The sequence below is a fragment of the Heteronotia binoei genome, chromosome 1 (assembly GCF_032191835.1).
Source record: "Heteronotia binoei isolate CCM8104 ecotype False Entrance Well chromosome 1, APGP_CSIRO_Hbin_v1, whole genome shotgun sequence".
Taxonomy (NCBI): domain Eukaryota; kingdom Metazoa; phylum Chordata; class Lepidosauria; order Squamata; family Gekkonidae; genus Heteronotia; species Heteronotia binoei.
The window spans coordinates 101,614,517-101,641,243 of record NC_083223.1 but is presented as its reverse complement, the minus strand read 5'-3'; the positions used below and the strand labels follow the sequence as shown (position 1 = coordinate 101,641,243).

The following is a 26,727-nucleotide window of genomic DNA, read 5'->3' as shown; positions in this document are numbered from 1 at the left end:
CAGGAAATTGCCTGAATGGCAACCACTGTCAGCGTCGGCAACCATGTCTTCTTTTTCAAAGCCAACAGGCTATTCAGATCAAATCCCAATTAAGCTTGAGCCATGCCTTCAGCCTATTATTATAGCAGCTTACATCAAATCTCATAAATTTCTTTCTATGGCAACAGGTTTACAACTGACAAAGATCAGTTGTGCTGGAGAAAATGACTGCTTTAGAGGGGAAGCAGTCATCATTTTTGGCAGGAGCTCACAGGAGTGGAGCTCTAGAAAAGCTCTAAATTTTACTGTGCTCTTTCTTTCTCACAACCCCCTCCCCAAAATACTTGCTTCTGGGCTCCATTGTTCAAACCCCCTGTCAGAATCTTGCTGAACTCTTAAGGTTTGACAAACTTTCTAATATTTTTCCCCACAAAAATGGGACAATAACCAAAGCATATAAAATAGACAAATGGAAATCTTCATCATGCCACTGTGACCACATAGGAGAAAGTAATTTTAAAAGTAAACATAGCACTAGCACTTTTAAAAATTAACTTAATTTTAATGTTTAATCAGATTTTAAGTAAATGCTGATAATGTTTAATGTAGTTTTATTCACTTGTATAAGTTAACTCCGAACCATGTTGTTAGCCGCCCTGAGCCTGCCCCGGCGGGGAGGGCGGGATACAAATAAAATTTGTTGTTGTTGTTGTTGTTGTTAAAAAGTATGATGGGAGTAAGGTTTTATTATGACAATTACAATTTAAGAAGCATTTTAAGGTAGATGTTGAGCGGATATATTTGAGTGAGCCTTCCAGTGATGTCAGGGGTATGTGTCACATGCAAATGCAATGTGCAAATGAGTTGCGCTAATGAGCTCTGGCACTTCTTTTTCTATGATATGACTCCTGGAGGGAAGCATCTATACTGAGATTTCTTCCCTCCTGAAATCTTATCCTCTCCTAGGGTTGCCTGGTCTGTGTTAGAAAATACCTGGGGACTTTGGGGGTGCATTTGGGATAGGGTGGGGTTTTGAGGTGGGAGCCTCAGCATGGTACAGTGCCATAGAGTCCATTTTCTCCAGGGGAGCTGATCTCTGCCAGCTGGAGATCAGTTGTAAAAGTGGGAGGTCTCTAGGTCCCGCCTCAAGGCTTGGCAACTAAACAAGAAAAACACAGCCAAGATTAAGTATAACGTGAGGAGGCTGTGAAAAAATATACTTTTCAAACAATAATTATAACGAGTTTGCCAGGTTTAAACAGCAAATACAAGCCTAACTCCATCTAGTACACTATTCTGTGTCCAATACTGCCCATTTAATGCCTCTGGCAAACTTACATGTAAAGCAGGAAGGAAATGGTCCCCCTCCTTTGTTTGCTCCCAGTAGCTAGTATTCAAGGTATACTGCATCTGAACATGGAGGTTTCATTTAACTATCAGGGCTAAATTCCACTGGAAGATTGCCAAACCCTTTTTCAGGATCTTGCTTAAGAGGTGGATTAGAGCTGGAGGGGTCTGCCTCTTTTCCTCACTAGCTGCCCCATTTTAGCTGGAATGGCACAAGATAGTTTTTGTGCCATTGCAGCTAAGGCAGATTGGTAGGCTGACTTTGCTAGTCCATAAAAGGCTTCTGTCTGCCTTTCAGTGTTTCATTCATCATAGAATGTGTACTCTGCAAGTCTTTGAACAAATCACCCAGAGAAGGTAGCTAATTTTAGAAACCACGATAAGACCAAATAGCTAGAAGGTTTTAATGTGCTCTGAAAATGCAAGTTTTAGCAATGCACAGTGGTAGCTGATATGGCAATGCTTCCTCTTAATTTACAAAGCAATAAATAAATTACTATGCGAGATTAAATAGGACTGCTTATTTTGTCATGTGTGTTAACAACATGTTGAACTATATAAAAGAAATAACATTCAATTTATAATCTCTTTTTATTTTCTCTGCAGTAGTTCACTGAAATTATTCCTTCAGTAAAAAGCTTTGTGTGTTCCAAAGTGCTATAAAAACAAATATGTACTGTTTATTATTCTGTGGCAAGCACCTCTGGGATTCTGGCCTTCATTTATTTCTCACTAGTGATGCCATTCATTTTGTGTCACTTTGTGCTTCTTGGCACAGAGTGGAATACAAAGAAGTAGTAACTATGTTAGTCTGTTGTACTAAAATAAAATACCTTTTAAAATAAGCATTGTTAGTTTTTAAGGTTCCACTCTATTTCTGCTTTACAGCCATCTTCTTCAGCAATCTGAAAACTAAGAGGAATCTCACATATTCAAGTAGCACAGGCCATTCCACCCGGGTTAACTTGTAGGGTTGCCAACCACCAGGCGGGGCCTGGAATTCTCTCAGCATTACAACTGATTGCCAGACTACAGAGATCAGTTCCCCTGGAGAAAATGGTAATTTCAGAGGGTAGACTCCATGGCCATCACATTCCATCCAAGCTCCGTCCCGTCACCCAAACTCTACCCTCTCAGGCCCTAACACCAAATCTTCAGGATTCAGCTATTTGCCCAGCTCTAGGGCTCAGTGGTATTCATTCTTTTAAAAAATTAATATCTGGCAATTAGAAATGCCCAATGCATAGATTCTTATAATTTTACATCAGTAAAACAAAAAGTTTTGTAGGGGCATTTGTAGATAGGGTTCCTCCTGCCAGCCAGCTGGCCAGCAGAAAAGAGAAGCCTACAAAAGTGGGAGAACCTCTACCAGTACTGAGGGGCTGGCCACCCCATATAGAGATCAGTTCTCCTCGATAAAGTTGATGCGTTGAAGGATAGACTCTATGGCACTGTACCCCCTCTGAGGTCCCTTTACTCCTCAGGCTCCACCCCCATATCTCCAGAAGTTTCCCAATCTGGATCTGGCAACCCTATTATCACCCACACAGCAGCATCCAGTTTCCCAAAGCTTCAGAGCAAAGGAGATTTGAGAAAGCCTGAAGAAAGGCTAGGGAAATCCCTGGAGGTACACAGATGCAGCACAGTGGTATAGGGTAACTGCGAAAAAATCCACTTGTCAAAAGGATTGAACTCAGGGCTGATAACCCATGTGGATAACCAATGTGGAACACAAGAATTGTCTTCCAAGGAATGTATGAGAGGAGAAAATAACCAAAATGGAGGGTAGCTGAATGAAGCCTGAGGAAAAAGGCAGAGAAATGAAACTGAGTCAAGAGAACCTAATCAGAGAGAGGGAAGCTGAAGTGACCAGCTAACACTTTAGCCACAGGTTCCAAGTTTTAAATAATTATTATAACCCTCCCTCTTTCTCTTTTTTCCTAGCATGCAAGTGTGGAGGAGGACCTTGTGACAGACGAACAGGGCAATGTCTAGCAGAACCACCGATGCCTCCTCCAGGCACAGATTGTCCAGTTATCAGTAAGAACAGCAAGCAATTATACTTGCTAAATTACCACCATCCTACAGTGCCAGCACCCCATCACTGATCAGCTTTCACTTGTAGGGCATAGACTGAAGTATAGAAGTGGAGATTGTTTTTTCTTCTAAAGCCTCCCCCCTCCAAATTAGCCTGTCCTTCCAGTATTGGATGTATGTAAAAGAGGCCACAATCAAAGACATTTGGTAGATGAGCACAACATTACAGCCAGAACAGCCAGTTGCTTAGGTCAGGAGGAGGAAAGGTAAGACCTCAGTTCCTCCATCCCATAAACTAACTTCCCTCTAGCTACCTTAGTTCAACCACACTGTTATGTGGCAGCATGTTTCTGGAAGAAAGCTTTTTTTTTTCTTCTTCAAAGAAAAGGTTTGGCAGGCCAGATTGGTGCCAGTTTGGTGTAGTGGTTAAATGTGCAGTCTCTTATCTGGGAGAACCGGATCTGATTCCCCACTCCTCCACTTACAGCTGCTGGAATGGCCTTGGGTTACCCATAGCTATCACAGGAGTTGTCCTTGAAAGGGCAGCTGCTCTGAGAGCCCTCTCAACCCCACCCACCTCCCAGGGTGTCTGTTGTGAGGGAAGAAGATAAAGGAGATTGTAAGCCACTCTGAGACTCTGATTCAGAGAGAAGGGCAGGGTATAAATCTTCAGTCTTCTTCAGTCTGCGGTCTTCAGATGTTGCCCATGACACTCATGTTGTTTGCGGTTTTCCCACAATTTGGAGGAGAAACTGCAGCAGTTTTACTCACAGCGTCTGAGCTTCCTCATGGTCTATTTGTTCTCCATGGTTTCTCAAACTACCATGAATCCAGTTTGAGAAAGCACAAGGGAATAACAAAGCAACCACTGAAAGACGAACGGATGGAAAACAGCCTCATGAGGAGGCTCAGAAAAGAACTGCTACCATTCAGCAGCCAAACCATGGAAAAACCCTTAGACATAAGCCTCAATTCTATTTATACAGTGCAAAAAAAAATTTAATTGACAACATTGATAAATTCAGAACAGATTATGCAGTGAGTGAGTTGGTGCTTAGGTCAGAATAGGGAGTAGGCAATGCAATCAGCACTGAACACCCAGCCCAGGGCTTCATTTGGTTGAGTCCAGGGTTGTGAAACAAATGACCAAAGCTTCCTTTAATTCCAGGCTGTGACAAATGCATTTGGGATTTGACTGATGATATCAGTTTGGCAGTTCAGTCCACGGAGGAAAGCAAAGCCATTCTGCTGAGCATTTCCACTGGGGTTGCTGCTCACAGACATTTGCATGACCTGAACTCCACTGCTTTTGTCCTCAAGGTACAAGTTTTTCTATTTGCTTATCTTCTCACTTTTGTTTTATAATTACTAGGTCATTATCATAATGTTGCAAAAAATGTATTCACTTAGATTGTGGAGAGCAACATTTGTAATCACCATCAGCCAAAAAACCTGCATGACCACTGTTTACCGTGTGTCACCCCACTAAACATACACATACAATTATAGAAGATATAACTATTAAATGTTAAAAATATAACCATAACTGTAACCATTTAAATTATGAGATTACTGAGCATATAGGATTCTCTCTATCTACCATTGATAAATCTTAGCTGGAGCCTAGATAAAGAGATGTCTTTTAAATAGAGGCTTGTTTACCAATTGATGAGCATTGTTTACCAACTGATGTTTATTTACTTCCATGCCATGTTTTTGCTAAAAGAGAAATTAATCCTCATAAGAAAGATATTTCCTATGGCCACTTCATTCTTACCTTCACTACCATTTAGAATGACATCCACAGATATAATAATTTTCTGCCTATGATGTTCATATTGCTGGATTTAGGGCAAAGTCCACATCACTTGTATTAGACTCCCTACATCTGTTGTACCTTTCAGTGGTGCCTCCCACTTTACACTCTCTGAAAATTTACTCCAGCACCACGAGCCACTACTACCACTGCTATTTCTGCCCATGCAGTTCCATTATGAAGCAAGAGGTAGGGTTACCTGGAGGAGCCTGACAACCAGCAGGAGGGGGGGAGGACAAAGATACTACATCACTTCCAGGTACATCCCTAAAGTGAAAACGGGGCACTCTAGCAATCCAGTGATTCACAGGGTTTCCAGCAATTCCTAGAGATATGCATTGTCACTTATGACTTATATCCAGAAATGGCATACTGGGATAGAGGACACAGGCCACTCAGAGAGGCAACAGACACTGCAGGCAATTAGTAGGCAGTCACTCACCATAGGGTTGCCAGTCTGACTCAAGAAATACCTGGAGACTTTGGAGATGGAGCCAGGAGACTTTGGGGGTGGAGCCAGGAGCAAGGGTGTGAAAAGCATGAATGAACTCCAAAAGGAGTTCTGGCCATCACATTTAAAGGGACTGCACATCTTTTAAATGCCTTCCCTCCATTTGGAAATAATGAAGGATAAGGGCACCTACTTCTGGGGCTCACAGAATTGGACCCCCTGGTCCAATCTTTTTGAAATTTGAGGGGTGTTTTGAGGAGAGGCACCAGATGCTATGCTAAAAATTTGACTCCTCTACTTCAAAAAAATAGCGCCCCCCCCCCAGATCCCCAGGTACTCACAGATCAATTCTTCATTATACCTTATGGGTGTCAGTCTCCACAGGGTATAGTGGAGTGTCCATCAGACATTTCCCTCCCCCCCTGTTTTCTGACAACCCTGAAGCAGGAGGAGGGCCTCCAACTGGAGAATCCCTTGCTCCCACCTGGGGATTGGCAACCTATGTCATCATCACAGGAACCTTAGGGATCTTAGGCAAGACTTGTCCTTTGGTCTTGTCTGTTTGTACACAATCTTAGATATCAGTTTTCACAATGTTATTACCTGACTATTCTGCTGGGTTAAGTGTACAGATTTCATCACTTGATTTCACCAGTGAGATCTCCAGACCTGACACACATAAACAGAGAGAACCACTGCCTTTCATAGTAGGAAGACAATCATCAGCTCTAAAACCAGGATAAAAGATGGTAAGTCTAGAATGATGAAGGAAACTAAGTCTGACTTAAAATTATCTAGAGGATAATGCATTGGTCAGATTCATTGGTACATGTGGGCTTCTTTCTGTGTGCACTGCTCTCCTCTGAAAGAAATGTACAGGTGCAATGGGTGGATGCTGCATCTAAATATTGCAACCTTCTTCCATTGCTTCCATGCACAATGCCAGCAAAAAGCAACCCTGTAGACATTTTTTTGTGGAATGGTATGCAGAGAAATATGCAAAGAGAAATGTGTGGTATGCAAAGAGAAAACAAATCCCTAAAGGGCATGTTAAGCTTAGACAATAGTAAAGATACCAGGGAATTTATGCAATTTTGTTCAATAGAGATCTTGAATAAGGCACTAAATAAGAATCTGTCAGTGGTGACTTAGGGCTAGTGTCTCATGCCTCACACAAGGCCAAATTAGCTACCCCATGAGGTTCCTTCCAGCTCTTTGACTCAATTAAGTTCACGGTGTGGTTTGTTGCTATATTCCTTTATTGATGCTTATTAAAGTTTTCATTTTAAAGTAAATTGATTTTCAAGTGTACTGAAGAGGCTTTGTTTTTTTAAAAAAAAAATTGGCAGGATAAATTGACGGAGAAGGATAATCATTCTGTTCTGAGAACAAGCCAGATTGATAATGCTGAGAGAGAAATGACTGAGCTTCTTAAAGAAATCAACACACTTGATGAAAAGGTTTGGTTGCAATTTATCTTTTTCAGAGTTTTTCCAAGGAAATGTTCTGGTACAAAGCTCTGTAAAATGTCTCTGGGGATTGTACCTATGAAATTCAGTAGAGTTAGGAAATGCATGCATGCTGCTGTCATTGACCTGAACAAGAAGTCTTGTAAAATGAGTACCCAGCTTGCTGGGGGAGAGGGAAATGTAGATGATTGGGGAAGGCAATAGCAAACCACCCCGTAAAAAGTCTGCCATGAAAACGTGAAAGCAACGTCACCCCAGAGTCAGAAACGACTGGTGCTTGCACAGGGGACTACATTTACCTTTTTAAGATAGGGAAAAGTGGAGTATAAAAGCCAACTCTTATTTTTCTACAAAGAACTCAAAGTGCACAATACATCTGATAGGTAGCATCAGAAGCAAAGATGGATTGTAGCTTTTGTATCATGTTGTGGAGGCTCTGTTTTGTTCACTTTTTTGTATGATAAGGCTGGAATGATCAAGAATTAGGGTTGCCAAGTCCCTCTGCGGCTCCGGCAGGGGACTCTTTTATTGTGTGTGCATAGTGTGTGTAGCACAATAACATCAACCAGAAGTGACATAATTACACCAGGCACATTGCACCGCAGACACTCTAGGATTCATGGTGAAACTTTATGGTACCATAGAGTTTTACTGCAAATCCTAGAGCATCCGTGGCGTGACATGCCTGCCATGATGACATCACTTCTGGGTGACGTCATTGTGCTCGGCACATTGCATGGTGATGGGGCTGTTTCAGGGTGGGGATCCCCCTGATGACCTGCTCCGTGCCAGTGGGTTGGGCCCCCCCCAAACCAGGGGTTCCCCCATCCACAGTGGGAGCTTGGCAGCCCTATCAAGAATTGTTCCTTTCTTTCCCCATTCTGGCCATGGAAGAATTTTGGAAGGCTCCTGCAGTGGTCTCATTTGTCTTCAGGATTACTAAGAACACTAGCAAATGAAAGCATTCCAAGTAACCAGCTATAACAGCTTGCCCACTGTCTGTCTTGTTCGCTTCTATAAGCGGCTTATGGCAACCCCAGCCCCTCTTTCAGCCTCTTTTCTTTCTTTTTAATTTTACCTCACGACTACTGAACACCAGGGGTGGGTATAATATGGATTCCTCAATACTAGTCTCTTCGGGGGTTTGGTTTTGTTTTCAGATGGATGGAAACTCAATAGGTAGGGGACCACAGCAGCTTTGATGGTTAATCCTAATATACAGGCACCAGAGAACTTAAAAGTAAACCACTTTATTTACACACACAGTCTCCAACTGGAGAATGGGAGATATTTACATGGGCTATATTGTAACTCTGATAGATAACAGTTGCTAAATAGTTCAGGCTTATAGTACAGATATTACTTAGGTCTCTCAGGGTTCACAAGTCATATATTCTTCACTCTCCAACACTATTTTAGGCTGGCCTCTTGGGCGTAATGTGCCTGGTCTCTCTTGAGCCAACTGGTGTCTCTACTCCCAGCCCTTCAGACTCCTCTAGACCCACAACTTTTCCCTCATCCACCTCTTTAGTTCTTGAGAAGTGTATATGGTTCTGTGACCTCTCAGGTCTTTCACTGTGACTCTCCTTTTGTCACACACAGCCCCTTGGCTGTCTCTTCAGAGCTAGCAGTGAGCTTTACTTCGCTCGAAGTCTCTCCTCAGCTATCTCAGCTCCTTCTGAAGAATCAACTGCTCTCCTCAGCAGTCTCCCTCAGACTCTCCTTCACTCATGACTCCCAGCCGTTAACTGTCAATCACTCTTCCTGAGAGTTCCGAGCACTCCGACCCCCACCCTCAGATCATCTGACTCAGGCTCTATGAGTCCTTAGTTGTTTGTTAACCCTTCCATTACCGTCACACCAGGCTATCAAACAAATGTTGTAATCATGTGACATACATCCACCTTTTATGGCTAGAGCAAGAAAAATTAGGAAAGGGGATTAGGTTTACTTGCTTTTCCGCAAGGCAGAGTTCTTTCTTCCCTATGATCTACAGGACTGTAGTATGATTCAGACAAGTGAGGCTGAGACCATAGTGTCTAATTCTATGAATAACTGAAGTGCACCCCTTATGTGACATAAATCTTGCAGATATCCACAGCATGAGAAGGTGAGGTGTGTCTCTGAAGAAATCACAGTGCTCTGTGTGCCTGGCAAGGGGTTTTTCATTCATATTTACCTCCTTTACAGTGTAAGTGTAGGGTTGCACTGGCATCAGTGATGTGTCAGGATCTGAGGTTTGCATTACAAGGCAACATTTTTAAGAATACTAATCTAGGATTAAGCCACATTACATAAAATGAGACTTACTTCTGAGTAAACATGCATACAGTTGCACTGCAAGACATTTATCCCACTGAGGCACTGTCCACTTTTTGGACCCAGTGCCTCCTTCCCTCTGGCACCCTAGGGAATCACCTAGGGATACTTAGTGTGTTGGCTGTTCCAAGCACAGTACACCAACAATCAGCAAAGTAAAAGCATACAAAACATGTCATATTATTTCACCAATAGGATTTAAGGATACCAGCTGACGCTACAGGGTGACCAGCTTCAGAGGCAGAGAGCACATCTGGTATTTTCAGGGATGGCATGGAGGAAGCTTTGAACCCATGGCCTGCTCTTTGCTCCTGCTCTGGTTTGAGAGCAAAGGACTGGACCAGGTTTCTTGGAATGGTGTCTGTTGTGTATGCAGACCAAAGTGAAGAGTTATTTGGGTGTCTGCAGCCATAAGAACATAAGAGAAGCCATGTTGGATCAGGCCAATGGCCCATCCAGTCCAACACTCTGTGTCACACAGTGGCCAAAAAATTTATATAGATAGATAGACAGACAGACAGACAGACAGACTGTGGCTAATAGCCACTGATGAACCTCTGCTCCATATTTTTATCTAACCCCCTCTTGAAGCTGGCTATGCTTGTAGCTGCTACCACCTCCTGTGGCAGTGAATTCCACATGTTAATCACCCTTTGGGTGAAGAAGTACCTCCTTTTATCCGTTCTAACCCGACTGCTCAGCAATTTCATTGAATGCCCATGAGTTCTTGCATTGTGAGAAAGGGAGAAAAGTACTTCTTTCTCTACCTTCTCCATCCCATGCATAATCTTGTAAACCTCTATCATGTCACCCCGCAGTCGACGTTTCTCCAAGCTAAAGAGCCCCAAGCATTTTAACCTTTCTTCGTAGGGAAAGTGTTCCAAACCTTTAATCATTCTAGTTGCCCTTTTCTGCACTTTTTCCAATGCTAGGACTGAGCTTGGGGATTCCGGAACAATGGGCCCCCTGCTGGTTTGAATGATCCAATGGGGGATCATGGGCTACAGTAGGAGGGACAGGGAAAGTAGATTTTTAATCCTGAGTTTATGGAATTGTAGAGAACAATGTGACAGATTTGTAATTGCAATAAACAGGAAAGTTGCCAGTTATCTTTTAGGTACTGATTAGTTTGAATTTCAGCAGATGAAATATGAGAGCTCTGGATGTGTGATAGCTGATTACATCAAATAACATTGAAATGCTGAGCAGATTTTAATATCCCACACTGCAAATATCAGCCACCTAATCATAGGCAGCTCTTTTCCTCCAGCATTGTCAAATATCATTTATATGCTCCATAGACCTTCCTATACTCATCAGCCAGAAGCAAAAGTTATATTTACCCTTGACCAACTTACACACACCAGTGGCTATATATTTAAAAAGAACTAATATCATGCTCACATGGTTTATTCATAGAGAAATCAAGAATCAAGCAGTGGACTATTGGTACAGAAGGAAACCATGGCAATCATTGAACGTGCTAGCAGTCTTGTACGAATACTTGAAAATATGATAGATAATGTGCAAGGTAAATTTTTATTTCTCCTGGTTCATCTTAATGTCAAAAGAATGGTGTAATGAAATGACACAGCATCACTGTGCATGTACAAACTTAACGCTTGAGTCCTTAGGGGCCTGATTTGAGCTTTCTACTTAAAATATTTTCATTTTTCACATTGAAGAGCTAGATGTGATGGTGTTATTACTTACCAGCCACCATTATCAGATGATTTGTTACATTTATTTTTAGTTATTTTAGCAGAGCCAAGGTTAATAGGGTAAATTTTCTTTCTATGACCTTCCTTCTCCTTTAGTCCCCTTCCATTTATTTTGGAATGTTGGAGAAGACTGTGAAAGTTTTCTTTCTTTCTTTTTTAAGCTGAGGAGGAAACCACACTGGGGATTCAAGACACAATTGATCTGACCAGTTTTACAGATGAGTGCAAAATGGAGTTTCCTCTGACGAAGCAATGTATCCATAGTGTCATCCTAAGCATAATCACACCCTTCTGTTTAAATAAATGACCTTAGAAGGATATACCTCTGCTTAGGATAGCACTGTGAGTCTCCCATTTAACAATTATATGGACATGACTGCAGTCAGCTGTAGCAGAAAGTGGAGAAAAATTATTTATTACATTTATGGATTGCCCAATCCTGGCTTCTGCAGGGCTCTGGGCAATTTACAGTATTATTAAAACAGTTGCAATAAAATATAATTCAAATGCATTCCAGAGCATTTAAACATTTAAAAAGAGATGGTGAGTGATAATTGTATCCAAATTGTAGACTGCCGGCCACTCTGTGGGGGAGGGGATAAGTAAGCATGAAGCAAACAGACAGGGTGTCAGTTTAGGATGAAACTATTGCTGCTCTCAATTGAAAGCCTGGTGGAACATCTCTGCCTTACAGGCCCTGTGGAATTCCATAAGGTCTTGCAGGGCTCAGACGGAATTTGGCAGAGAGTTCTATCAGGTTTGGGCCAGGAGCAAAAAGTCCCTGGTCCTTGTTGAGGACAGTCGAGCATCTTTAGGTTCAGGGACCATTAACAGGTTGCTATCCTGAGAGCACAATTTCCTCCTGGGGTTGTACTGGAGGAGACAGTTGCATAAAGTTCTCATACTAATCCATGTAGGTAGTCAGTATTGTTCAAACAAGTAAAACATTTCAGTTCTATTTAGACATATCTCAACAAGTTGAAATATTTTTAGAAGATCTGCATGCATACATTTTGATAAACCCAGATAAAGAGTGTTGTTTTAATGCTACTAAAACTTCTCAGTGCACTGGATAGAGTATCTGGGAGCCCCATGTAAGCCAGTTTGGGTCATTCACATATTACTTCTTTAAAGAAGGAACACAATGAAGTGTGTGCCAGATCTTGGTCATCTGGAGATCAACTGTAACAGTGAGAGATCTTAAAGTGCCATCTGGAGGCTGGCAACCTTACTGATAAATGTACAAAAAGGAAACCATGATTCAAGAAAGCTTGCATAGGAAGTTGTTTAGACATCTTAATTCATTGCTGCTTTGCTTTACTGTAGTCTATCTGTCCACAGAACTTGACAGAGAGACTAAGTATTATAGTGTGGCACATCATCTGAGACCTGAGGACACCATTCAGAAGCGCAAGGCAGCAGAAGAGATGCTGAAGGACTTGAGGCTTCACAAGCCATTCACCACTCAGAGATTCCTTGCAGATGAAGAGTCAGATGCAGCGCAGAAATGTGAGTTATCCTTCTCACAAAAAGATAAGTAATCTGATGTGGGAAATCAAGGTGTGGAGTCCTGGGAAGCTCACAATTTCTGTGGGCAGAACTATGTGTCACTTTTTGTAATCTATTTTAAAGACTTAAACAGATATTTGCACATGTAAGTGTCATAAAGTCATCCTAGTTAAGGAACCGTTACTGAATATTGCTCCCACATACTCAGATGCCAATGATATCTTTCCTAGTACCCACCAAGTACTTTTTAGAAAGTGGGTGGGGTAGGGTTGCCAAGTCCCCAGCTTTCCATATCAAGGGACTTTCGCATGCGCTTTGCGCGCGTGCCCTGCGATGACATCACCTAGACATGATGTCATCAAAATGGTGGTGCCCTGAAGGGGCCACTCTAGGCGTTTCCGGGAAAGCTCTATGGTTTTCCCAGATGCTTTAGTCATTTGGGAGGTAAAAACTCTATGGTACCTATTGTACCGTAGAGTTTTCCCTCCCAAATGGCTGGAGCATCCAGGAAAATCATAGAGTTTCTCCAGAAACGCCTAGAGCGGCCTCTGCAGGGCACCACCATTTTGATGATGTCACTTCCAGATGACGTCATTGTGCCAACAATGTAGGGGGAGGTTGCCCCCATCGGCCCAATGTGGGCCGGCAGGTTGGGAACCTCCCAGGTGGGGGATTCACCAAGAGCTTGGCAGCCCTAGGGTGGGGCCAGGTGGGGCTTTTGCCCAGCAAGTCTTTTGATTGGTCATTGGAAATTTGTTTGGCTGTACATATTTTTAAAAATGTTCCTTTGGCGGCAGCTTTCACCACAGCACAGCACATGTTCCTGAAGATAAACTTTGGGATTCATTTTCTGGCTTACTCCACCACCCTGTATAAGAATTGCAAAGGTGCCCATGGGCTCAAAAAAGTTGGGGAGCCCTGCTGTAACTCTTTTGATCTTATCCGATCTGAGCCCACTAGGGGAAGGGCAGCCTATAATTCTACGGAAATAAATAAATAAATTTGGAAGGAAAGTATTGCTAGGCTTATAGTACATGGTGCTAATGCTAAGAAGAAGGTCATTTACAAAGGCTAATCAGCTTTGTCTGGCTATTGTTTCAGTGTTAGGAGAAGCGGCAAAACTGCAGCAGATGCATAATGAAACCAGGTCTCTAATTCCTGTCATATTGGACCAACTTGAAGAATATAATATCAAGCTGACAGATGTGCAGGAAGCCCTGGACCAAGCTGTTGATAATATCAGAAAATCAGAAAATATAAATAAAGAAAGCACTAGCATCTTACAAGAAAATGAGGTATTGTGCAGAATGTGTATTTTGAATGTGTGAGCAACAATTTTCGATTGGTAGAATTATTGGATGATTAAATTTAAAAGATCCTGTGACTTCTGTAGAAAGCATGTGAGAAAAGATGCAACTGAATTAAACTGGGATTAACAAAAACCTTCCCCTGCATTGAATAGTTACACGCTAGACATCCTCTACAGCAAAAATGTCCATATGTAGTGACATTTTCTTATGCATAGCTTCTAAGTTGACTTATGTCAGATCTGATTACACAGTCTCTAATGCTTTTCCTCTTTCTGAGTCCTATTTTGGGTAATGTCTCACATCCTGGTGTCTCAGGCACCATGTCCCAATGTCTATTGATAATATTTATAATGGACCATTCAGATGTGAGTATTGAAATGCACAGGTGACAGAATTGTATTCAACCAGATTTTTGTCTTTAGATAATTCATTTCTGTCTTTAGGGTCAGCCTTATTTTTAGCCAGTTGTGCAATACAATACAGTACAATACCAGGAGCTTTTGAGATATGATGAGTGGAGAGATCTAATAAACTGGGTGCTTTGACATCCATACATCAGGTTCATGGGTAACACTACTGTTGCTACCAGTCCTTTTACTGAAGTTGCCTTTGATCAATGGTTTCCTTCAGCCATTCAGTGATCCTAAAATCAAACTTCACAATACAAAAATCTTAAATTTCTAAAGTTCTCCACATTTCTTAAAGTTAAAGTTCATCACATATGGGCTATGCATTGTGGAATAATATTTTGCTCCAGATGCCTTTGTTTAAAAGCACAACAATGCCAATAGATGAGAAAGGCCAGACCCAATTCTGTAGTTTTAAAAGTGGCATAGAACAGACAATTTCTGTTGGCTGTTTTCTGGTGGCTGTTTCTGCTGGCTGTTTTCCCATTACAGTGCTACAGAAATGAGGTAACTGTGCCTGCCATAAGCAGATGGTTATGTAATTTTGAAAGGTACAGAACTTTTCATGTTCTGACCAGGGCCATCTTAACAGCATTATGGGCCACGGGCAAAGCAGTGTACTGGGCCCCTACGACAACTACTCACAGGAATAAAAATGTAAATGGTCAATAAAATTAAATAGATATTTATTTTATTGGCACTTCCAACAAAATCGGTGTTGAAACATTAAAAACATGCTGTGCAGCAACAACTAATTAACACGATAAACATTTGAACAATACACAAGGCTTGAAAAATACAATAATACTCAGTAAACCATACAGATTAAATATCACAGTATGAAATTACTACGAATTTCTTATTATAACAAGCATTTGCGGCATTTCGTAGGAGAGAATTGCTTTATTATTGGCTTGAAGTCCGTGGTCTTCAGGATGTCATTTTCCATGCACATGAGTGAAAGCCAGTTCAAACGATGCTGCCTCATTGTGCTACAAAGCTGATTTTTTATAAATTTCAGTCCTGAAAAAGAATGTTCTCTTGTACAGTTGATCACCATCATGCACATGAACACTCTGAGTGCAATTTCAACATTCGGGAAAACAGATTTCAAGTTGTCGGAAATTATTTTTCTGTACAATGCAGGGAGAGTCTCACAATTTTCATCAAGAGCCGTGCAGTGTTTGAGATGCTCACATTCATTTAAAAGGTCATCATAATTAAGGTCTTGATGATACATATTAGCCAGATGTTCACACTGTTTCTTCAGTGCATCAGAAGCAATGGTTTTCAATTCACTGAAGAAAGAAAACAGATTTCCAATCTGTGAATAAGCTTCTGCACATTTTGTCAGTTCAAAGATTAGAGTGTCCAGAATAGGGAGGAAAGTTTCTACCTTGAACTTTTCGCTTTTACTAAGAAGTACCTCTTCTGCTGCTGCTGATCCATCATATCTAGTAAGATGCATACTTTGTTTTCGTTCCCATTTTTTCTCATCACTGTAATCTGTATCTGGACACATTCTCCTGGCTTTGAATTCATATTCACTAAATTTATCTCTAGTTTCCTGAAGATAGGTTTTCATAGACTCAAGAAGATTTGTGGCAACAAGGATGTTCACATCCTTTTACTGCAGGACCTTGCTTGTTTTGTTCATTCTTTCTAGCATGTCATTCCAAAGAATTGTGAAAAAGATTGTTTTCAGGTTTTTCATTTTCTTATTCAGTCCTTCTGCTTCTTGCCTTGTATTCACTTCCTGTTCAGTGTCAGCTGATACAGAATCCAGTGCATGTTTTATTTTCTCGAAACCCCCTTACAGAGCATGAACAGCATCAAAATGTGCTGACCATCGTGTGTCAGAAAGACGCTTGACCACAAAATCTTTTCCTAAAGATGTTGTCAATACATTCCATCGATGAGTAGAAGCAGCAAAAATGCTGCTGAACAAAGTTAAAGAATTTCACAGTTTGTAGACAACACTCTTCTGCTTCTACTCCAACCAAGTTCAGGCTGTGTCCAGCACAGGGGACATAGATGGCGAACTCATTGAGTTGATGAATCCTTGCTTGCAATCCAGGATATCGTCCAGACATATTTGAGGCATTGTCATATGACTGACCACAGTCACCTCTGAAAAGGTTATTCACCTGGAAATATATATTATAAATGTTTAGTGTTTAATCCCACGCCAGGATGTTTGTATAGGTCCACAAGACTACATTCAACATTTTCTCAACTTGCGCAAATAAAAAGCTTATCCATTCATATATTCACAAACTATCAATACCTGGTTATTAGTACTGCATCATACACAGATTAGTATGGGGCTCCTATGCTTGTGGGGCCCACGGGCAAGTGCCCATCAGGCCCATTCATTAAGACAGCCCTGGTTCTGACCTGAAAACTCTAACTATGATTCAACTATAGGAAGACATGCCCTGTTTAGTGTAGGTTGATTACAAGTAAGAGGATTTCTGAATAGGGTTATGCCACCAACTCTGTTTGCGAACACTTGAGAATGTGAGGGCAATGAAGACCCCTGTCTGTGACTTACATTCTTCTACACCCTTTTTTATATAAAGCAAGTTTGAAGAGACACTCAGTGTAATCGTAAACAGAGTTATATCCTTCTAAGAACCAAACTAGATGTTATACATAACACATGTTCACCACAGGGACTTGCAGATAGATGGCAAATGGGGCTGTTATTTGCCCATTGTTAATAAATCATTATTTTAGGCAGATACCAAGCCCCAATTCACCACAAAAGCTCCAAATCACCACAAGGTGTGATTGTGATCAGGACCACAGCAGTGCAGGAGGAGGGGCTTCAGTCTCCCCCATGCCATTTTCCAGAACCAAAATGGCCCTGTGGCTGTTTTTTTGCCCATTGTTATTATTTGTCCCATCAGGGGGACTGCACATGCACTAAAATTTTCTGGTATTTCCTTGGGATATGTCAAAATAATCATTTCAAGTCCAGTAAATTGTAAGTATATGTGTATGTATAGACCTGAATAGAAAGCAAGACTGAGCACCAGTAATGGTTAGCAGAATTCTCTTCTCTCCTTCACCAATTCCTAAGATAATTCTCATACTCAAAAGGTAAGGAATTTTCTTCATTATCTTCATTTTGCTTCTCTGTGTCTAGCAGTTAGATGACAGAAGGGCAGAGGTATCCAAATCAGTCCCCATCTCAGTCCAGTCCTGATATGCTGAACCATAAATATGTTTGGAGATGATAATTTTGGACTTTTATCTGTTATATATATGAATCCCTTTTTAGAACAATCCTCTTAGAAAAATTAAGCAGAAGGGATAATTATTTGGGGCTGTTATTGACTGTTTTATACATAGATTCCTTTCTAAAACAACACCCTTAGAAAAATGAAACAGGGATTCTCAGATAAGAAAAGCTTTATCACCTAACATGATATAATGCTAAAAAAAATGAAATGCAAGGAAAAGAAAAAGCATAAACCAACTGTTGAATACAGTAGTGCAATCCTAGCAATGTTACCCTTGGTTGTTGTCTGAGGTGCAAATGGGGTATCTAAGAGGAATTAAGGGAGGAAGTAAGATCAGGCCTTGTCTGTCCTGAGAAGAAGAGTATGATGTGCTGTGGTCCAAGAGCAAGAGAAGGAAAAGCTGGTCCTAGGTGGGGAATTCTTGGGATACGGAAAAAAAGTAACACTGAAACTACCTATGAAGTTGGGGATCCAGGTGAGGGATGAAGGACCAAGAGTGTAAGAATGGAATTCAGGTATTCAGGAGACTAACTGCAAAGCTGGGGGGCAGGCTCAAGCACAGAGATAAATACAAATTTAGGGGAGCTGAGAAGCCCAATATGTAGGGTCTGAAATGAGGGATTTTGGTAATGGCTTAATTCCATGCAGAATCTAGAATCCATAGCTTTTGAGGTGGTAGACAAAAAGACTTTAATCAATGTGGAACATTCCAGCAGTTGATCTACTTCCATGTAACCTAATGCCATGTCCAGAGACATTATTCTAGTTCAGGGGGGCTCTGGTTTGATATCAAACTGGATATCTGGCCTCTGGCAGTCGTCAGGGGATGGTTTGGAGTGAGAAAATGTAAGGGGGCAGATTTATTTGTAATAGCCAGCAATCCATTTATCAGTCTTAATACATGGATCAACAATAATGCAACTTTGTTCTAGTTGTTGCTTTGAGTTATTCAGATGCATCTAACATTTCTGAAATCTGATTTAATTTCTTTCACAGAAACAACAGGAAATAGTGGCTGAACAAATTAACAATGTCAACAGTACTCTGCTGATAGCCAGAGATATTTTAAATGTACAACATCAAATCAACTTTGAAATGGGTGAGGGAATAAAGGTAAGATCCCATATGAAATTTATATTATGATTGTCTTAAATAGGTGTTACATCAGTACTCACTAGATAATCACTCTCCATCTACAGAAGTGTTGTGCCACTAGAAAACAACAATAATATACCCTCTGCTGGTTATTAGAGAATTTAGAGAACTGATATTTCATCCACGTAAGGACTTGTTCTCAGAACCAAACTAGATGTTACACAGGACTGCATCTAAATGTTTTTTGAGGAAGGGTGGGGTGTTAAAAAAATGATGCCCTTTTATGAGCCCATTCTATCTTATGGGCCCATAGAATAGAATGGACTCCAAACCCAATTTGGCATCCCTCCCTCCAGTGTCGCCTGGAGCAAGTGCCCTCTCTGTTCCCCTCTAGATTCGGCCCTGATGCTACACTTTGCGGGGAGTCAGGTTAAAGTTCCCTGGACCTGACTCATTTTCCCTAAAGTTGCACAAGCCAGAACAGACTGCCCCCACCCCAAGGAGTTGTTTGTATAACTCTGGATTTGATGTGAAGCTCCAAAAGTTATGCAAATGACTCTTTGCAGGGGCCATCTGGGAAACAGAATGGAGGAGAAGACAGGAACCCCTCCTGATCCCACTCCATAGTATTGGGCTCTTGGGAACTTTAACATTCCTTTCCCAACAGCTGCTGTGTGACTGCAGGGAAAGCAAGTCAAGTTCAGGAAGCCCCAACCCAACTCGCCAAAATGTAGCAGATATTTTGGCCCTTAATGAGGCAGTAAAGTGTTGTCTAGGTGGTTTGTATTGCTTGTGGGAGTTCATGGGCTTGAATGCTTCTCCATGCAAAAAAATTCCCATCATTTAGACGATTAGTATGTCCAGTCCAACCTTCTCCATCGTGTGCTAGTTTTCTGGAGAGCCAGTTTGGTGTAGTGGTTAAGTGTGCAGACTGTTATCTGGGAGAACCGGGTTTGATTCTCCACTCCTCCACTTGCACCTGCTAGCATGGCCTTGGGTCAGCCATAGTTATCACAGAGCTTGTCCTTGAAAGGGCAGCTGCTGTGAGAGGCCTCTCCAGCCCCACCCACCTCACAGGGTGTCTGTTGTGGGGGAGGAAGGTAAAGGAGATTGTGAGCTGCTCTGAGACTCTTCGGAGTGGAGGGCGGGATATAAATCCAATATCTTCTTCTTCTTCTTGTATTCAGGAAGAGTTTTGAGTATGGCAGATACAGGTTTATCTTACAAGGACTTCACGATCAAATACTAATACTAAGCATGAATATTTTTCATCATTATTTATTTATTATTTTGGATTTCTATCCCATCCTCCTCACATGGGCTTAATGATTTTCTTTATCTCATTTTGAAATAATACCAATAGCTCATAAAATGCTGCTATTATTACTATTATTATCATTTTCTTCTTGTTTTGTCAGAATACTTCAGGATTCTATGCAGAAATTGATGGAGCTAAAATACACCTACAGGACAGACTGGCTAACCTATCAAGGTTTGATGATGACATGGTACAGGTGGCCATGGAACATGCACAGAAGCTTCAGAATCTTGCTGATGAACTGGAAAGGTAATTTTAACTAGATCAAACTGCAATCCAGCAAAGTTAAGCATTTTAAATCAGTGGGCATTTTCGCACTTACCTTTTACTGGCGCGACCACCCTCCTCACGCCGGCGGATCTGCAGGGATTTCGCACCAGAAGCACCGGCGCAGCCAAAAGAGCCGGCAACTTCCGTCGCGGAGCCAGCTCAAACGTTTTCCTGCTTCTTGGCGGTTTCCATTTGAGCTGGCTCCGCGATGGAAGTTGCCGGCTCTTTTGGCTGCGCCGGCGCTTCTGGTGCGAAATCCCTGCAGATCCGCCGGCGTGAGGAGGGTGGTCGCGCCAGTAAAAGGTAAGTGCGAAAACGCCCAGTGAGATCTTAAGGGGCTTCACTAATTGATTAGTAGGCAAGCAAAATATCACATTGGTAATAATTAGTATGAGTTAGCGCTTAAGTACAGTGCTTATCCATTATGTCTGTAATCCTTACAACAATTGTATGTGACTATGGATTACTGTCCAAGTACTATAGATGGGAAGAAAGTTGAATGAGAAAGTGGCTTGCCTATGTTAATAGCTGAAATGAAACCTGAAATGAGAACTTCCTGCTCCTAGTCTGAAGTCTGTATATTTAACATCTGTCCATATCACTCACCATTCATGATGAGACTGAATAATTAAACATTGTGATCAGCATTGCATCTGATTTGCAATTCTGCTAGCTTCTTATCTACAGCTGAACTGAACTCTTTGCATGACTGCTGGTACAATCAGTGTGCTAGGACATGTACAACTGATTTATAGTATTTATTTTTTTAAAAAAATGGTTAAGGAAGTACCATCACATTGGCTTACATTATCCTAAACTCTCGGTTATAATATATAAAATGTAAATATAACAATAAAGCAATAGTATAGAAAATGGCAAAAGGAATTAAATCAAGATCGATCACACCCAGCAGCCAAGCTTCAGTCAGGTAACCCTAAGGAATAACAATTAAGAAATGTTTTAATTGACTTTCTGAAGATCGAAAGGGCAGAAACAAAATATACTTCACAGGAGGGTGAGTTCCAGAGTCTTGATACCAGAACCGCCTCTCCCACTATACTTTTCTGAGACAGTTTTGTGCATTTGAGCAAAGCCTGTTCTTGGTGGCTCTCACCTTATCAAATGACTAGCCTGAGGAGGTCAGGAAGGCTTCCACACTTCTGTCATTCTGCAGAATATGCAAAACTGTAATGTTCAAGAGGACAATATTAAAAGAGATTATAACTACAGCAGAATGAACAACCCAGAAAGGTATCTTTATGATGGAACAGTTCTCTGCAATGATTATTGTAGGTTATCACCTTCTTTTACTGCACTGTCTTTACCTTGTAATCTATATACTATTTATAGTTTCCCTACATTGACTTTGTTGTTCTCATTGTTCTTGAATTTTGTAATTCTAGTACTACTCCATTGTTCCATGATTGTTTTATGCTGTCTAATTGCACTGTTTATATCCTATAATCCACACTGAACAATAGCAAGAAAAGCGGGTTATATATAAATAAAATTTACTGACTTTCTAATGACAGTAGTACTTGAATACCACAAGTCCATGTTTCGGAGAAGGCAATCCTTCAAGTATTCTGGTTCCAAACCAATTTATTTTAGGTTGTTTTAACTCTAGCAAATATGTCCTTCTACTACATGTAAACAATTCTGTATTTTCCTTTCTTTCTCACAGGACTTTGCATGGTGTTGATACAAATGGATTAGTACAAAAAGCATTAAATGCTTCCAGTGTTCATGAAAACATCATTAATTATATTCATGAGGCCACTGAAGCATCAGTTTTGGCCTTAAACACAACTGAGAGAGTCAATGATGTAAGTAACACAGTGTTATATAATGGTGTTACAACATGTTGCATGTAGGTTATCATCTTCAAATTTGCAGGAGGGATACTGATTTCTGACATGGATCTGAAATGTAAAGAGTAGACTGGAATGGGGGAAGATAAATTTTTCAGCTCTTTCCTCTCATACTTTTTCTCCATCAAAAATGCCATTCTGAACTGTAAGCCAGAGCATTCTTGTTAGGGTTGCAGTTGCACATCCTGGCAACTGGCAGGAGATGGGGGAGGTGGGAACTTACACTTGAACTGGAAGTGACATAATTGGTCTGAGGCAACACTCTAGCATAGAATTTGGGGCAAATATTAGAGCATCACCAAGTGTAACGACAAACTGAAAGTTCCATCATCATGCCAGGGACACCAATCATGCCCCCCCTCATTTTGCCAGCCATTTTACTAATACTACCCAGCTAAGCATCAATGGGCAGTAGTAGATCTTCTGCCATCAGCAGGAATATGGCATCCCCTTCTCCTGTCAGCTTTCATTCATTTCAGTGGGGCTTGCATATTGTATGCAAGCAGTGCTTTGTATAGCTCTGTCAGGCACTATCAAGCTGTGATATTTGAAAGCAACCTAAATTCTCTCTGCATTGCATATCTTTTGATTAGGCTATGTACATAATACACTGTAAACATTCAACAAACTGCTGCTTTGCTGCAAATAATTGCTCAGTTCACTGAACTGGAAGCAATATATTTCAGGTACATTCCCTAGTGAATTGTTTTGGAAATATTTGTGATTTTTTTTTCTCTGCAACATTTCTCCCAGGCACCTCCTTCCAAATAAGGATCTGAGACACACAATCATGGGTTTAATTAGTTTATTGAAATAGCTTATCTACATCATAATCTATTAAAATATGCTATCATATTTGAGAGCCTTGTTGCGCAGAGTGGTAAGCTGCAGTACTGCAGTCTGAGCCCTCTGCTCACAACCTGAGTGCGATCCCAGTGGAAGCTGATTCAGGTAGCCGGCTCACGGTTGACTCAGTCTTCCATTCTTCCGAGGTGGGTAAAATGAGTACCCAGCTTGCTGGGGGGGAAGTGTAGATGACTGGGGAAGGCAATGGCAAACCACCCCGTAAAAAGTCTGCTGTGAAAACATTGTGAAAGAAATGTCACCCCAGAGTCGGAAACGACTGGTGCTTGCACAGGGGACTACCTTTACCCTTTTTTTTAACATATTTGAAGGGACGGGAGGTTCTAGGAAGTGTTACTGTGGCTGCCATTATTTGGGCAAATCCACCATGACTCCAAACCTGGCCAGCAATTACATCAGTCTTACTTGCCCTTGGCTGCATGTGGAATATACCAATGGTTGCCAGCCTTCATCTACCTCCCCTGGTGTGCTTCCAGGTTTGGGATGATGCCACTCAGCACCAAGGAACTCTCTTTCCCTAGACATCATACCCAGTCTCTCTGGGTACTTGCTAGTTCTCCCTACCTATCCTGAATTACTTGTCCTATTCCCACTATGGCCTAACTAGTCAATAAACCAGACTTATTTATAGACATCCCACAGGGACACTGTGAAAGAGGCATAAGATGCCCATCAGACCCCCACCACCACCAAAAAAAGCAACAACAGATTCTCTTTGTTCCTGAAGAAACTAATCCCATGATACCTCCCACGAAGGAGAGTCAGTCAGCAGCACGTGGCAAATGCCTGTATGGGAAGAGTGGAGCTCTGTTAAGTAGTCCCTTGTAATTCTTCCTCCAATTTTCTGGCATGTTTGCACTCCTGCCAATCCTGCCTATGTCTCATAAGAGGTTCCAGGACCACTGGATCCCTGGGTTTAGTGCCATGGACACCCTTCTATAATCATTTTTGCATTTTAAAGATTTTTTGTTGTTCAGCCGCACAGTCGAGTCCGACTCTTTGCGACCCCATGGACCAAGTCACGCCAGGCCCTCCTGTCTTTCACCATCCTCCAAAGTCTGCTCAGAATTTTAAAGATACAGTTACTCTACTCTAGGAGCCATGTTGTATGTAGTGCAATGCATGTGGAGCCACTCTACTGATTAATAATTAAGACCTTACACATAAGAAACAGTTTGCACATATCAGATATCCTGCACAGGTGAAGGGCCCCTAGATCATACTGATTGCCTCATAAAAACCAAATGCAGCAAAGCACCTATTTTCATAATGGCTTATTTTTTCCTTTTTCTTCCATACATTTGTAGGCTGTGGTTGGAATTGACACTCAAATCACTTACCATAAAGAGGAAAGCAAAAGACTTCTCAATCAAGTCAAAGAACAGCAACAGACAGCACATGCCAGTAAACATAATATTTTTACTTAATTCATTTTTATACGCTTCTTTGGAACTACAGCAACTCATGAAGAAGACAAATGCTAAAGCAACAGAATTAACCACTATTTCTCACTGAAAATTGTGTCATTCAAAAGTTTGAATATTGCAACTCCAGTGAAAATTGGTCTAATACAAATATATTAATTGTGTTATCCATTTTGCATCTCTAGCATCAGCACAGAAGCAAAAGTCTGTACCATTACTAAGCTTTATATATGGTTTATACCAAGTTTGTACTTTCTTGTACTGAAATATAAAACAGTGGGGTTTACTGCTTTTAACCAGTCAAAAGTAAAACCTAATCATATTTTTCACATCTGTGATGTACTTATATATAATGTAAATGCATTGGCACCTCTCCCCAATGTATATCAGTTACTAAGCTCTTTTAAGAGAAGATATCTGACAAATATGGTTCTGCAAGATTTGATTGGAGTGCTGGCCAGGAAATAATGTACAAATTCAACCACTGAAAACTCAGTTTATACATATGACATTAAATGTTAGGGATGGGCATGAACCAGTTTATGAACTAAAGTTTGTGATGGATTTTGGCTGGTTTGTGGTTCATGAACTGAAGTTCATGGAAGATTCACTGGCATTAACTTTTCATGAACTTTCAAGCTGTTTATGGTGGTTCCTGGTGGTTCATGAATGGATATGTTTCCAGACAGACTGTCTCTGCTCAATTAAAAATATTTTCCTAATTTCAAAGCAATATAACTTGGAGGTCAAGTAGAGCAGCATCCAGGGGAGGTCCCTTGCAACTTGGATGTCTCTGTCTAGCTTAAACGGGACGCCTTCTGTACACTCCTGAATCTCCTGAACCTGTGTTTACCATTCCCCCAGAAAGCACTTTCCTGGGGGCATCATCTTGGGGGAGTGGTTTTTAACATGGACCACAAACATCCAATCTTCACCAAACTTGGAGGGCAGATACAGGAGAGTCAGCCAGAGACCCTCTGTAAGTTTGGTGTCTCTAGCATACCAGGGGGCATTCTACCACATCATGAGCCTCACAAGCTAAACTGGTTTGTTTGGCAGCTAAAAGTTTGTGATGGTTCATGGTTTGTGAACTGAACACACCACAAACCACAAACTAAACCAAACCACATTTTCCCAGTTCGTGCCCATCTCTATTAAATAGCTCCCAGTTAAAACACTATAGTTAATTAATCTTGATGAAAAAAGTAGTGCTAAACGTTTTGATGCTTTGATGCCTATGCTAGATTCATTATGTAATCCTAAGGAGAGACACCCATCTGAGCTCATTGACTTCAGTAGCCTTAGAAGGGTGTATTCCATTTAGGACTGCATTGACAGTCTTTAAGATACACATGATAATAAAATTGTTTCTTACACTTTATTTTCTCTGGTTTGCAGATTATTTTGCTGTTGCAGATGCAGGTCAACATGTTAATGGAACTCTTGCCAGGAAGAATGATTTAAAAGCCCGTTTGCTGAAAGCCATTACAAAAATCCAGATGTCAGAGCAAGGTCAAATGCTAAATCTTGTAAAACTGATTAAAGAAGAAATGTATAAAATAGATTTTAGTGATTGTGCCAAGCAAGATTAAAATCCAATCCAATTTGATTATTGTTAAATTTAGATTGAATGTCTGCCTTTTTTCTATTGCATTTTTCTTCCCATGTTTCATTTTTAAAAAAGAATATCGTAATGTGGCGGTCTCAGCAGTGTATGTACAGAGCTGGCTCTGGGGCAAAACTGCAGACAACATGTGCTATATTGAAAATCATTCATTCCACATTTTGATGGATCCACATATATAACTATTTGGTAGCAAATTGTTAGAATAGGACTGTAATTCACATGTTGTATAATGGAATATACCAGGGGTGGCCAATGGTAGCTCTCCAGATGTTTTTTGCCTACAACTCCCATCAGCCCCAGCCATTGGCCATGCTGGCTGGGGCTGATGGGAGTTGTAGACAAAAAAAATCTGGAGAGCTACGGTTGGCCAGCCCTGGAATATACCTATCCCACTTGCATGATCCAGAATGCTGCAGTGACAGTGCTATTCTGTGTGCCATCATTTGGAGCATATCTTTAGGATCTGCATATTGAAATAAAAATATCAGTACACCTTTTGTGTCATCTTAAGCACTGGATAATATCTTTCATACTTATCCTACCTGAATATTCTTTTTTTTTTTCATTTTACTGAGCCCAGTCATTCCCATGACTATACTCTGCAGAAGAGGCCAATGTGTGCACACATTGAAAGGACCAGAATCT

General features: G+C 41.1%; 1 protein-coding gene across 2 annotated transcripts in view; it reads left to right on the top strand.

The window, feature by feature from the left end:
* LAMA4 (laminin subunit alpha 4) overlaps positions 1 to 26,727 on the top strand; it is a 145,951-nt gene that overhangs the window by 61,280 nt on the left and 57,944 nt on the right. The window contains exons 6-16 of one of the 2 annotated variants that reach the window (XM_060238312.1): positions 3,271 to 3,366; positions 4,532 to 4,683; positions 6,980 to 7,090; positions 10,838 to 10,949; positions 12,481 to 12,648; positions 13,750 to 13,943; positions 18,610 to 18,726; positions 20,127 to 20,275; positions 21,981 to 22,122; positions 24,339 to 24,435; positions 25,857 to 25,967. In XM_060238312.1, coding sequence (XP_060094295.1) covers positions 3,271 to 3,366; positions 4,532 to 4,683; positions 6,980 to 7,090; positions 10,838 to 10,949; positions 12,481 to 12,648; positions 13,750 to 13,943; positions 18,610 to 18,726; positions 20,127 to 20,275; positions 21,981 to 22,122; positions 24,339 to 24,435; positions 25,857 to 25,967 — 1,449 coding nt within the window. Of the gene's footprint in view, positions 1 to 3,270; positions 3,367 to 4,531; positions 4,684 to 6,979; positions 7,091 to 10,837; positions 10,950 to 12,480; positions 12,649 to 13,749; positions 13,944 to 18,609; positions 18,727 to 20,126; positions 20,276 to 21,980; positions 22,123 to 24,338; positions 24,436 to 25,853; positions 25,968 to 26,727 lie in introns of both variants that reach the window. The other variant, XM_060238307.1, reaches the window with a different exon arrangement.